Here is a 14,310-nt window from a genome sequence, read left to right as displayed (position 1 = left end):
AGCCAAGGGACTTCAGACAACTGGGGGCTGATATTATTAGAGTGGGAAGGACCATGGTTCTTTGGCCCTTCCTAGCCTAAAATAGCAGCCCACAGTGGCATCTATTAGATGCGCAAAATCTGGCGCTGTACTCTGCTCTTCCCGTTGACTTCATGCGGTGGCAAACGGGGTAATATATGGGGTTAGTGCAAGCTGTGAATCAAGCCTTTGTATTAGTAAGTAATAGGAGGGCGTCTATTAGACACCCCCATTACTAATCTTGTAGAAATATATATATATATATATATATATATATATATATATATATATATATATATATATATATATATATATATATATATATATATATATATATATAATATATAAAAAAAAAATTTGAACACCCCCCGACCACATTCATAAAAATGTATGTTAAAAAAGTCCGCCGTAATCCATAGCGATTTCCCAGAAGACCTAAAAGAAGAAAATGATTGAAGAAATAAAGACAAAATACACCCTCATTCACCAATTTATTTCCCTGCAAAAACTCTAATCCATGGTCCGACGTAATCCAAAAGGGGTCCCACGGCGTTCCAAGACTCATTGTCCCAGCCAATGAAGAACAGATCGTTCCTCATTGGCAGGGAGAGCAGTTACTGCAGGCTCACGCACTGTTGTGTGAGAATCACTGCAGTGAACTGAGATGACCTCATGAGGTCACTCCAGGTCACTGCAACGGATCACACAGCAGCAGTGTGTGAGCAGCCGCAGACAGGGACGAGCAGTGACCGCATAAGTTCACCGCAGATACTTGGCGTGAGAACAGCCATGGGCATTGAACGAAGTTGAACTCACAAGTGTCTGATACAAACTGCATGTGGCTGAAGCAACATGTATCTGCTGTCAGGTCCTTTTAATGATTTCATCTCTATTTAGGTGCAAAGCTAATGTTTGGTTTGTTTGTTCTTTTCCAGATTTAACAGGGAGCATTGTGGGGAAACTCCTAACAAATTGATAGTTATGGCCTATTTGTTATGTGACTGTGGAGTGTAGACAGAGTGCAAATGGCAGCATTGTTGTGAGAATTGTCTTTGTATGTGCATGAAGAAGAAAAAATAATATGCAACTTAAATTCAGTATAAAATATGTTTACCATCGTTACTCTGTTTTCATGTGATATTGAAAAGGTACAGATTTTTATTTTTGGATCAACAGTAAAACAAATAAAGTAATGCAACATTTTGAGCATTGCTGGAAAAGTAGAATCGATTTCCAATAACATTTCTATTGTATCGTCTGTGTTCTAGGTTGATAGTGAAAGTCACAGGAGAAATGGTCCTGTCGTTCCCAGCTGGAATCACCCGACATTTCTCGAACAACCCAGCACCAGCCGCACTGACTTTCCGCATCACAAACTACAGCCGGTTAGAGCACGTTCTGCCAAACCCACAGCTCCTCTGCTGGTCAGTATCGGTACTGCATTCCCTCTGCTAAACCAGAGCATTTCCGATGTTGTTAAAGTTCCTTGATATTTCTGTTCGCAGAATCACTGCTTCCATAAGCAGAAAGAGTGGACAGTGTTGGAAAAATTAATTAATCATCTCAGAAATATGCTGGTCTTTAACTGCAACCTGTGCACTGTCTATAGCAGTGTGTCACCTCCAGAGCACTGGGAAACCACTGCAAGATAAATTGTTGTTACAAGTCACTCTGCCCAAAAAAAAAAGTTTCTATTTGTAATCAGTTTGCAAAATCTAATTAAATTCAGAGCCTTGAATTTGGATCTCAGAGCAGACCCAAAAAGAAATTTGGACTCCAGACCGGAAACAAAAATTAATTTTTAGCAAAGATTATATCTTAAATTCAGACCCCATAACCATAAATTAATCAGACCTCCTACCCCTGATAAAACAAAGTATTCACTTCTCTTCACACGGTTTCTTTCAAGGACTTTGCCTGCAAACAGGACCCAACACCAGAAAAATCGAGACGTAATATGTGGCCATTAGAACCAGCGATCTCCTGTTGGGAAACACTGGTCTATATGATGGCAGGCACAATATGTCATCAAATGATCTGTGTCTGCTGATAGCCTGACAGGGGAGCAGCTCGCTTTGCAAAATTGTGGCTATGACTGTTTTTTTAATATATAATATAATATAATATATTTATATATAGATATATATGTATATGTATATGTATATATATATATATATATATATATATATATATATATATATATATATATATATATATATATATATTATATATATATATATTATAAATATAAAATATATACACACACATATATATATATATATATATATATATATATATATATATATATATATTTTTATATATATATATATATATATATATATATATATATGCATATATATATATATATGCATAGGTAGATAGATAGGTGTTTATTTATATAAACTTGTATTTTAGTGTAAGGCTATGTGCGCACGTTGGGTTCTGCCGTGACAAATATTCTGCAGCGTTTTGTCACTGCATGTACGTTTCAAAACGCAGCCAAAAAGCTGCGTTTTGGATGCATTGTGAATGCAGAATGGATGCAGAATTCATGCGTTCTGGATGCTTGCTCTGCCATGGACAGAGTGGGAAAAATGTCCAAAACGCACAAAAGAAGTGACCTGTTGCTTTTTAGAACGCATCGATTTCTTTGTCGCTCCATTGGGAGACCCAGACAATTGGGTGTATAGCTTCTGCCTCCGGAGGCCACACAAAGTATTACACTTTAAAAAGTGTAACCCCTCCCCTCTGCCTATACACCCTCCCGTGGACCACGGCTCCTCAGTTTTATGCTTTGTGTGGAAGGAGGCACACATCCACTCATGCATTCTCAACTTAGTTATGTCGGTTGGAAGAAAAGAGGGCCCCCACGGGCCCCCCGGCATGTTCCCTTCTCACCCCACTACGTCGGCGGTGTTGTTAAGGTTGAAGTACCCATTGCGGGTACAGAGGCTGGAGCCACATGCCGTCTCCTTCACCATCCCTTAAGCGGCTCTGGGAGAAGTGGGATCCTAAGCGGTCATCCATTTACTGGGACCGTGCTCCATCCGCAGCCCCTGTGGGAACCTGCCGGACCGGAGCCTCTTCAACCTCAGGGACCGGGCCCTGCAACTCAAAGGTACTCTGTGTCCCCATTGGGGGCTGTGCAGGGAGCGCACCTTCTTCCCGGAAGCCGCGGCGGCTGCTGAATTCAGGACGCCGGTGGACTTCCGCGCCGATCGTGCCTGCTTGTTGGGCGCGGTCTCAAATTTAGTCCCCGGCTTCATCGCGGCCTAGTCGCAAAAATCCCGCCCCCGGGCCTGCCTGTCAGGGGTAAGGGCGGGATTACCGACCTGACGTCGGATGTGAGGGCTGGAGCATCCTGCATGTTTCCTCCCCCCTCACTGATCACTGTGGGGACCCCAGATTCCCGCACTTTGCTGGCGCCGCCCACGGCTCCACTCCTCCCCTGAGAGCTCCGGCAGCCATTTTTTGGCATTCTGCCGGTGGAGGATTCTCAGTGAACAGCTCTGCAGCTCCGGGGGATCCAAGGCAGGGAATCTGGAGGACACACTCCGCTCGTTAGCGGTCGGTAAGCCACACCGGTCACCCGGTGCTGGTCCCCCTAGGGTGCCGGATTAGATACGTATATATCTATATCTATCTGTTCGGTGGGCTGTACACCCCTTTCCCATATACCCTCAGTGATCACTCTCCTAGGAGACAACAGCATGTCGTCCACAAGGAGCAAAGCTGCTAAGGCACAGGGTTTTTTTTGCGGCCTGTACCTCTTGTGGGGCTATGTTACCTGCGGGTTCCACCTACCCTCACTGTGAGCAATGCTCGACCCCTGTTTCGCTTGCTCAGCCGGAGCCTTGGACACTGGTGGGCCCCTCGGCTCATGTAGACCCCCCTGCTCCCCCTGACCAGGCTGCAGGGACAGAGTTCGCCTCTTTTGCTGAGAAACTCTGAGTCACTTTCTCAATCCATTGCACAGTCTATGGACAAATGGTCTTCTAAGCTGCTAGAGGCTTTGCAGTCCAGACCGGACCTTTCACAGGCCCCGGCCCCTGTGGGCTCGTCGCCTCCAGGCCCCTCTCGGTCCGCGCCACAGCGCGCTCATAGGTTGGGCCCTCGGTCTCAGGCGGAAGACTCCTGCCCGGACCGTAGTCCTAGACCGGCTAAGCGGCCTCACTGGGACTCTTCCCCGACTTCCTCTCGCTGCTCGGGATCCCAGCTTGAGGACTCTCTGGAGGACGAGGCGGACGTCGCAGCTCAGGGCTCTGACCCTGACGTCGCCCTTAACCTTGATACACCTGAGGGGGACGCCTTAGTAAATGATCTTATCTCGTCCATCAACCAGGTGTTAGATCTCTCTCCCCCGCCTCCTCCTGTAGAGGAGTCGGCGTCTCAGCAGGAGAAACACCAGTTTCGGTTCCCCAAACGTACACGCAATACGTTTTTTGATCACTCTAACTTCAGGGACGCTGTCCAGAAGCCCAGAGCGGTCCCGGACAAGCGCTTTACTAAGCGCCTCACTGACACGCGTTACCCCTTCCCATCTGAAGTCGTTAAGGGTTGGGCTCACTGTCCCAAGGTGGATCCTCCAGTCTCAAGATTGGCGGCTAGATCCGTGGTGTCGGTTGCAGATGGCTCATCGCTAAAGGATGCCATTGACAGACAGATTGAGCTCCTGGTGAAGTCCATCTATGAGGCCACGGGCGCGTCTTTTGCCCCGGCCTTTGCAGCCGTGTGGGCACTCCAAGCTATCTCGGCTTGTCTGACTGAGATTAATGCTGTCACCCGTAATTCTGCTCCGCAAGTTGCGTCTTTGACCTCTCAGGCGTCAGCCTTTTCATCCTACTCCATGAACGCCGTCCTGGACTCTGCTAGCCGTACAGCTGTAGCATCCGCTAACTCTGTGGCAGTCCGCAGGGCCATGTGGCTGCGCGAATGGAAGGCAGATTCGGCTTCCAAGAGGTTCTTAACCGGTTTGCCGTTTTCTGGCGACCGTTTGTTTGGCGAATGATTGGATGAGATTATTAAGGAATCCAAGGGAAAGGATTCCTCCTTACCCCAGGCCAAACCTAAGAGACCTTAACAGAGAAAGGTTCAATCGAGATTTCGGTCCTTTCGTCCCTCCGCCAAGTCCCAATCCTCTTCGTCCAACAGGCCGGAGAAAGGCCAGAGGAACTCCTATGCGTGGCGATCCAAGTCTCGCCCACAAAAGGCCGCAGGAGGCACTGCCTCCAAGACGGTTTCCTCATGACTCTCGGCCTCCCCTGACCGCATCCTCGGTCGGTGGCAGGCTCTCCCGCTTTGGCGACGCCTGGTGGCCACATGTTCAAGACCGATGGGTGAGAGACATTCTGTCTCATGGTTACAGGATAGAGTTCAGCTCTCGTCCTGCGGCTCGCTTCTTCAGAACCTCTCCGCCCCCCGCTCAGGCTGACGCACTTTTTCAGGCAGTAGCCGCTCTAAAGATGGAAGGAGTGGTGATCCCCGTTCCCCTTCAGGAACGTGGTCGAGGATTTTACTCCAACTTGTTCGTGGTGCCAAAAAAGGACGGGTCATTCCGTCCCGTTCTGGACCTCAAGCTACTCAACAGACATGTGAGAACCAGACGGTTCCGGATGGAATCTCTCCGCTCGGTCATCGCCTCAATGTCACAAGGAGACTTCCTAGCATCGATCGACATCAAAGATGCTTATCTCCATGTACCGATCGCATCCGAGCATCAACGTTTCCTGCGTTTCGCCATCGGGGACGAACACCTCCAGTTCGTGGCATTGCCTTTCGGCTTGGCGACAGCACCACGGGTTTTCACCAAAGTCATGGCATCCGTTGTGGCGGTCCTGCATTCTCAGGGCCACTCGGTGATTCCCTACTTGGACGATCTCCTAGTCAGGGCCCCGTCTCGGGTGGCGCGTCAACAAAGTCTATCTGTCGCTCTGGCGACTCTCCAGCGGTTCGGGTGGATCATCAACTTCCCGAAATCCAAGTTGACACCGACCCAATCACTGACGTACCTTGGGATGGAGTTTCATACCCAGCAAGCGTTAGTCAAGCTTCCGAGCGACAAACAGCTTTCTCTGCAGGCAGGGATGCAATCCCTTCTTCGGAGTCAGTCACACCCCTTAAGGCGCCTCATGCACTTCCTGGGGAAGATGGTGGCAGCTATAGAGGCAGTCCCGTTCGCGCAATTCCATCTTCGGCCACTCCAATGGGACATTCTCCGCAAATGGGACAGGAGTTCGGCTTCCCTCGACAGGAACGTCTCTCTTTCCCTTGCAACCAAGACGTCACTTCAGTGGTGGCTCCTTCCCAACTCTCTGTCGCAGGGAAAATCCTTCCTACCCCCAACCTGGGCTGTGGTCACCACGGACGCGAGCCTGTCAGGGTGGGGAGCGGTTTTTCTCCACCACAGGGCTCAGGGAACCTGGACTTTGATAGAGTCATCCCTTCAGATTAATATTCTGGAGATAAGGGCAGTGTATCTAGCCCTATTGGCTTTTCATCGGTGGCTGGAGGGCAGGCAGATCCGTATCCAGTCGGACAACGCCACTGCCGTCGCATACATCAACCACCAAGGCGGCACTCGCAGTCGTCAAGCCTTCCAGGAAGTCCGACGGATTCTGCAGTGGGTGGAAGCCACAGCTTCCACCATCTCCGCAGTTCACATCCCGGGCGTAGAAAACTGGGAAGCAGATTTTCTCAGTCGTCAGGGCATGGACGCGGGGGAATGGTCTCTGCACCCAGACGTGTTTCGAGAGATCTGTCGCCGCTGGGGAACGCCGGACGTCGATCTCATGGCGTCACGGCACAACAACAAAGTCCCGGCATTCATGGCACGGTCTCAGGATCACAGAGCTCTGGCGGCGGACGCGTTAGTTCAGGATTGGTCGCAGTTTCGACTGCCTTATGTGTTTCCTCCTCTGGCGATGCTGCCCAGAGTGTTACGCAAGATCAGGTCCGACTGCCGTCGCGCCATTCTCGTCGCTCCAGACTGGCCGAGGCGGTCGTGGTACCCGGATCTGTGGCATCTCACGGTGGGTCAACCGTGGGCGCTTCCAGACCGCCCAGACTTGCTGTCACAAGGCCCGTTTTTCCATCTGAATTCTGTGGCCCTCAACCTGACTGTGTGGCCATTGAGTCCTGGCTCCTAGCGTCTTCAGGGTTATCTCAGGATGTCATTGCCACCATGAGACAGGCCAGGAAGCCTACGTCCGCCAAGATCTATTATTGGTCTTGGCAAATCTTCCTATCCTGGTGCGCTAATAACGGGTTTTCTCCATGGCCGTTTGCCTGACCCACTTTTCTTTCATTCCTTCAATCCGGAATGGACAAGGGTTTGTCACTTGGCTCTCTCAAGGGCCAAGTATCGGCGCTCTCCGTGTTTTTTCAAAAGCGCCTAGCCAGGCTTCCGCAGGTCCGCACGTTCCTGCAGGGAGTTTGCCACATAGTCCCACCTTACAAGCGTCCGCTGGAACCCTGGGATCTTAACAGGGTGCTAACGGCTCTTCAGAAACCACCTTTCGAGCCACTGCGGGATGTCTCTCTATCACGTCTTTCGCAGAAGGTGGCCTTCCTAGTCGCAGTCACATCACTTCGGAGAGTGTCTGAGCTAGCAGTGCTGTAATGCAAAGCCCCCTTCCTGGTGTTTCACCAGGATAAGGTGGTTCTGCGTCCGGTCCCGGAATTTCTCCGTAAGGTGGTATCCCCTTTTCATCTCAATCAGGATATCTCCTTGCCTTCATTTTGCCCTAATCCAATTCACCAGTGTGAAAAGGATTTGCACTCTTTGGATCTTGTGAGAGCACTCCGGCTCTACGTGTCTTGCACGGCGCCCCTGCGTTGTTCAGATGCGCTCTTTGTCCTTGTCGCTGGCCAGCGTAAGGGCTCGCAGGCTTCCAAGTCAACCTTGGCTCGGTGGATCAAGGAACCGATTCTCGAAGCCTACCGTTCTTCTGGGCTTCCGCTCCCTTCAGGGCTGAAAGCCCATTCTACCAGAGCCGTGGGTGCGTCCTGGGCATTGCGGCACCGGGCTACGGCTCAGCAGGTGTGTCAGGCAGCTATGTGGTCTAGTCTGCACACTTTCACGAAACACTATCAAGTGCATACCTATGCTTCGGCAGACGCCAGTCTAGGTAGGCGAGTCCTTCAGGCGGCGGTTGCCCACCTGTAAGAGGGGGCCGTTTTTTCGGCTCTTTTTATTGAGGTATTCTTTTACCCACCCAGGGACTGCTCTTGGACGTCCCAATTGTCTGGGTCTCCCAATGGAGCGACAAAGAAGAAGGGGATTTTGTTTACTTACCGTAAATTCCTTTTCTTCTAGCTCCTATTGGGAGACCCAGCACCCGCCCCTGTACCCTTCGGGCTGGTTGTTCTTTTGTGTACACATGTTGTTCATGTTGAATTGTTCTTTTGGTTCATGGTTTGCAGTTCTCCGAACATCCTTCGGATTGCATTTACCTTAGACCAATTTATAAGTTTTCTCCTTCCTGCTTTTGCACCAAAACTGAGGAGCCCGTGATGCACGGGAGGGTGTATAGCAGAGGGGAGGGGTTACACTTTTTAAAGTGTAATACTTTGTGTGGCCTCCGGAGGCAGAAGCTATACACCCAATTGTCTGGGTCTCTCAATAGGAGCTAGAAGAAAAGGAATTTACAGTAAGTAAACAAAATTCCCTTCTTTGTAAAAAATTTGGCATCCAAAACGCTGCGTTTTAAAACACAACGTGCGCATAGAATTTGCTAAATTCTCATAGATTTTGCTGGGGAAGCAGAACGCATGCGTTTAAGCTGCAGTTTAAAACGCTGAGTAAACACATGAAAAACGCATTGTACGAACACAGCCTAAGTGTTGATTTAGAGGGGTGCAAAAATGCACAATATGTAAAAAAAAAAAAAAAGTCTGTAGCTGCTGTTTTGTAAGTGTTCGATGCAGCAAACACCAGATTTATAAAGTAAGTGTCACATCCTCTATAATGAATTATTTACCATACAAGACATGCACAGATGCAATATATTGTTTTTGCGAGATTTCTCCTTTTGATGAGAATGCTCCACATTACGGTCCTTGTACATTCTTATCCTGATTTGTGTACATATCGTAAATTTTGCAATATTTCTGCTTACTGGGAACTGCAGGCAAAATTAAGCTTGTGTGTGGCCAAGTGTAGGATTTGTTTAAAGCAATGGTTTTACACCTTTACATTTGCTGTTTTCCAGTGATAACACGCAGTCCACTCCTAATGCAAAAGAATTCTGGGTCAACATGCCAAACCTAATGACGCATCTGAAGAAAGTGTCCGAACAAAAGCCACAAGCAACATATTATAATGTAGACATGTTGAAATATCAGGTAATGATCGCAGTTTAAAGAACCAAACACCAGGTCAAAAGTGGCCAGATTTTACTTTTTATTTTGTTCCTGTTGCTCCTTTCACTATTCCGCTCTTCTTCTTTTTTTTTTTTTTTTTTTAAATCTTCCATACAGATACAGATATATGGTCCTTTTAATTTAGTGCTGTATTAATGGCCATTACCAAAAGAGCGTGTCTCAGAGATTCTTTGGGGGCATCTTTAAACTAATCTGCATAATAGACTTGTGAGAATCTGCCCATTGGTAAAAACATAAAGCATATAAAATAAAAATTGATGCAACGGGAATAAAATTATAGCAAACATTACCCACTTTTGACCTGGTGACAGGTCCTCTATTCAAGCCTACATAAAATTTTGTACTGAATTTTACAGTTCACATATTGAGGTAGTCTACACTAGTTTTATATATTACATTACTTATCATGTACTGATCCTGAGTTACATCTTGTATTATACCCCAGAGCTGCACTCACTATTCTGCTGGTGCAGTCAGTGTTTACATACGTTACATTACAAAATAGCATTTCAGCTTACCTGATAAAGTGCACGGTGCAGAGGAGTTCCATGGACTATCCAAAAGTAGAAATAGTACCAGCACAAAGACGAAAAACATTTTTCTATTTTATTCAGTGCAAAAAGGCATAAAAACAATAAGGTAGGTTGAGACTAAGGGTCACTTTGGGCTAGAAACGCATTACCTGTACGTATCTTGTATCAGTTTATATCTTTTATCCACCTACCTTCTTGTTTTTATGCCTTTTTGCATTGAATAAAATTGAAAATTTTGTTTACAAATTTGTGCTGGTACTATTTCTACTTTTGGATTATACAGTACATTACTTATCATGTACTAATCCTGAGTTACCTCTTGTATTATACTCCAGAGCTGCACTCACTATTCTGCTTGGGAAGTCACTGTGTACATATATTACGTTACTGATCCTGAGTTACCTTCTGTCATTATACTCCACAGCTGCACTCACTATTCTACTGGTGCAGTCACTACGTACATACATTACATTACTGATCCGGAGTTACCTTCTGTAGTATAATCCAGAGCTGCACTCACTATTCTGCTAGTGCAGTCACTGTGTACATACAGTACATTACGTATCATGCACTGATCCTGAGTTACCTCCTGTATTATACTCCAGAGCTGCACTCACTATTCTGCTGGTAGTAACTATGTACATATATTAGATTACTGATCCTGTACTTCTCCTGAGCTACATCCTGTATTATACTCCACAGCTGCACTCACTATTCTTCTGGTGCAATTATTGTGTACATATAGTACATTACTGATCCTAAGTTATCTCCTGTATTATACTCCAGAGCTGCACTCACTATTCTGCTGGTGCAGTCACTGTGTACATACAGTACATTACGTATCATGCACTGATCCTGAGTTACCTCCTGTATTATACTCCAGAGCTGCACTCACTATTCTGCTGGTAGTAACTATGTACATATATTAGATTACTGATCCTGTACTTCTCCTGAGCTACATCCTGTATTATACTCCAGAGCTGCACTCACTATTCTTCTGGTGCAATTATTGTGTACATATAGTACATTACTGATCCTAAGTTATCTCCTATATTATACTCCAGAGCTGCACTCACTATTCTGCTGGTGCAGTCACTGTGTACATACATTACATTACTTATCTTGTACTGATCCTGAGTTACCTCCTGCATTATACTCCAGAGCTGCACTCACTATTCTGCTGGTGCAGTCACAGTGTACATACATTACATTACTTATCTTGTACTGATCCTGAGTTACCTCCTGCATTATACTCCAGAGCTGCACTCACTATTCTTCTGGTGCAATCACTGTGTACACAGTTAATGCTGTTCTGAGCTTGTATTCGGGATCAATAAAATATAAGTAAAACAGTTGCAGAACATTCTATATAGATTATATCAATTAACATACTAATGGTGCTAGACAATGACTATACATATATACTTTGCTGATATTGTCATATTTGGGATGTCTTGAGAGGTGGTGTTCAGCTGTCACCTTCTCTTGTATTTTACCAGGTATCTTCCCAGGGGCTCCAGTCTACTCCTCTGAATCTTGCAGTGAATTGGAGGTGTGACGCTACCAGCACAGATCTCCGAATAGACTACAAGTACAACCCCGAGTCCATGGCCTCTCCGGTAGCTCTGAACAACGTCCAGTTTGTCATCCCTATAGATGGCGGAGTAGATAAACTGCAGGCCGTGCTTCCCACAGCTGTATGGTGAGCTAAACCTAATAAAAGACCCCACGTTATTTGTACGCAATAGTAATGCCTCGTGGTACAGCCTGATGCAGACAATGGGAACATTTACTGGACCAAAAGAATATCAAAAACTTAAGAGACTGGAGAATAATTTTAATGAATCCCTTCTAATATATTTTCTGCTTTGATGTTTGCTGATGGGAAATGGAAATCCTGTCTTGGTCTGGTTATAAGGGAGAGCTCTGATACACTGTAACAAGCCATACACAGCAGAATTAGAGATTCCTTTGTTCTTGAGAATGAAAAGGATTTTTGATAAAAAGTAAATTGAAAAGTTGCTTGTTTTTTCAAGGTATGTTACCCATTTAATAGAATAATGCATATCATTTAAAGGGCTAGGAGAGGGACCCCACATTACAGGGCACCCTCTATCCTTAACCTCCTTCTGGGTACGTCATGGCTCATGTCACGGTAATCGTCGCCGGCTGCTGCAGTGAGTCAGTGGTGAGTCCCGCACATGTCATCTGATTCGAACAGCTGACATGTGCGGCTTTCAGGCACGGGTGGATCCGCGATCCACCCGCTCCTGTTAACCTCTTAGTTTGTGCTGTCAAAATGTAACAGCACGATATAAATGCCCACCGCGGTAAGCACGCACTCACCTGCCGACATCGGAAGTCACGTGACATGATCACGTGGAGCCGATGGTTGCCATGGTAGCACAGGGTCATGTGATAACTCCTGTAGCTATCATGGCTCACTTCCTCTTACTGCCGGGAGAGCGCTGGCTGTAAGAGGAAAGCAGCATTTCAGCAGATCAGAGCTGTGCAGCTGTGATTTACAAAAATATAGAAGTGATCAGATTGCTGATGCTTATTGTCCCTAGGGGCGACTAGTAAAATTTAAAAAAAAAAAGGTTTAAAAAATGTAACAAAAAATAAAAAAAGCTAAAAGTTCAAATCACTCCCCCATTCAACCCATTGAAAATTAAAGGGTTAAAAAACTAAAAAATATACACATATTTTGTATCGCCGCGTTCAGAAATGCCTGATCTATCAAAATATAAAATCAAGTAATCTGATTGGTAAATGGCGTAGCGGCAAAAAAATTTCCAAATGCCAAAATTACCGTATTTTTTGGACTATAAGACGCACCGGACTATAAGACGCACCCTGGTTTTAGAGGTGGAAAATAGGAAAATAAAACTTTAAGCAAAAAAATGGGGTCATGACACACTGTTATGGGGCGAGGATCTGCTGCTGACACTATTATGGGGGTAATGTCCCCAAATTCTCTACTAAGGTACCCCACCCTGGTAATGATCCTCCTGCCTTGTATATGATCCTGCTATAAACCCCCATCCTGCTCATATACCCCCATCCTGATCATATACCCCATCCTGTTCATATACCCCATCCTGTTCATATACCCCATCCTGTTCATATACCCCATCCTGTTCATATACCCCATCCTGCTCATATACCCCCATCCTGTTCATATACCCCCATCCTGTTCATATACCCCATCCTGCTCATATACCCCCATCCTGTTCATATACCCCCATCCTGTTCATATACCCCCATCCTGTTCATATACCCCCATCCTGTTCATATACCCCCATCCTATTGATATACCCCCCATCCATCCTGCCCATATTCCCCCATCCATCCTGCTCATATACTCCCATCCTGTTCATATACCCCCATCCTGTTCATATACCCCCATCCTATTGATATACCCCCCATCCATCCTGCTCATATTCCCCCATCCATCCTGCTCATATACTCCCATCCTGTTCATATACCCCCATCCTGTTCATATACCCCCATCCTGTTCATATACCCCCATCCTGTTCATATACCCCCATCCTGTTCATATACCCCCATCCTATTGATATACCCCCATCCATCCTGCTCATATACCCCATCCTGCTCATATACCCCATCCTGTTCATATACCCCCATCCTGTTCATATACCCCCATCCTGTTCATATACCCCCATCCTATTGATATACCCCCCATCCATCCTGCTCATATTCCCCCATCCATCCTGCTCATATACCCCCATCCTGTTCATATACCCCCATCCTGTTCATATACCCCATCCTGTTCATATACCCCCATCCTGTTCATATACCCCCATCCTGTTCATATACCCCATCCTGCTCATATACCCCCATCCTGTTCATATACCCCATCCTGCTCATATAGCCCCATCCTGCTCATATAGCCCCATCCTGCTCACATACCCCCATCCTGCTCATATACCCCCATCCTGTTTATATACCCCCATCCTGTTCATATACCCGCATCCTATTGGTATACCCCCCATCCATCCTGCTCATATACTCCCATCCTGCTATATGCCCCCATCGTGCTCATATACCATCCTGGTATATGGCCTGTATACTATAGCACAGAGAAAAAAAATAAACATTTATACTCACCTTTCTTCGGCGCTCCATTGGGAGACCCAGACGATTGGGTGTATAGCACTGCCTCCGGAGGCCACACAAAGCAATTACACTAAAAAGTGTAAGGCCCCTCCCCTTCTGGCTATACACCCCCAGTGGGATCACTGGCTCACCAGTTTTCTGCTTTGTGCGAAGGAGGTCAGACATCCACGCATAGCTCCACTGTTTAGTCAGCAGTAGCTGCTGACTATATCGGATGGAAGAAAAGAGGGCCCATATG

At 46.5% G+C, this 14,310-nt stretch overlaps 1 protein-coding gene across 1 annotated transcript in view; it reads left to right on the top strand.

Annotated features, from left to right (window-relative positions):
• The window catches only part of SGIP1 (SH3GL interacting endocytic adaptor 1), a 145,710-nt gene that overhangs the window by 113,438 nt on the left and 17,962 nt on the right, over positions 1-14,310 (top strand). The window contains exons 20-22 of the mRNA XM_075320341.1: positions 1,287-1,442; positions 9,228-9,360; positions 11,432-11,634. Coding sequence (XP_075176456.1) covers positions 1,287-1,442; positions 9,228-9,360; positions 11,432-11,634 — 492 coding nt within the window. The remainder of the gene's footprint in view (positions 1-1,286; positions 1,443-9,227; positions 9,361-11,431; positions 11,635-14,310) is intronic.

The sequence above is a fragment of the Anomaloglossus baeobatrachus genome, chromosome 8 (assembly GCF_048569485.1).
Source record: "Anomaloglossus baeobatrachus isolate aAnoBae1 chromosome 8, aAnoBae1.hap1, whole genome shotgun sequence".
Classification (NCBI taxonomy): Eukaryota; Metazoa; Chordata; class Amphibia; order Anura; family Aromobatidae; genus Anomaloglossus; species Anomaloglossus baeobatrachus.
This window is presented reverse-complemented; position numbering and strand designations above follow the sequence as displayed.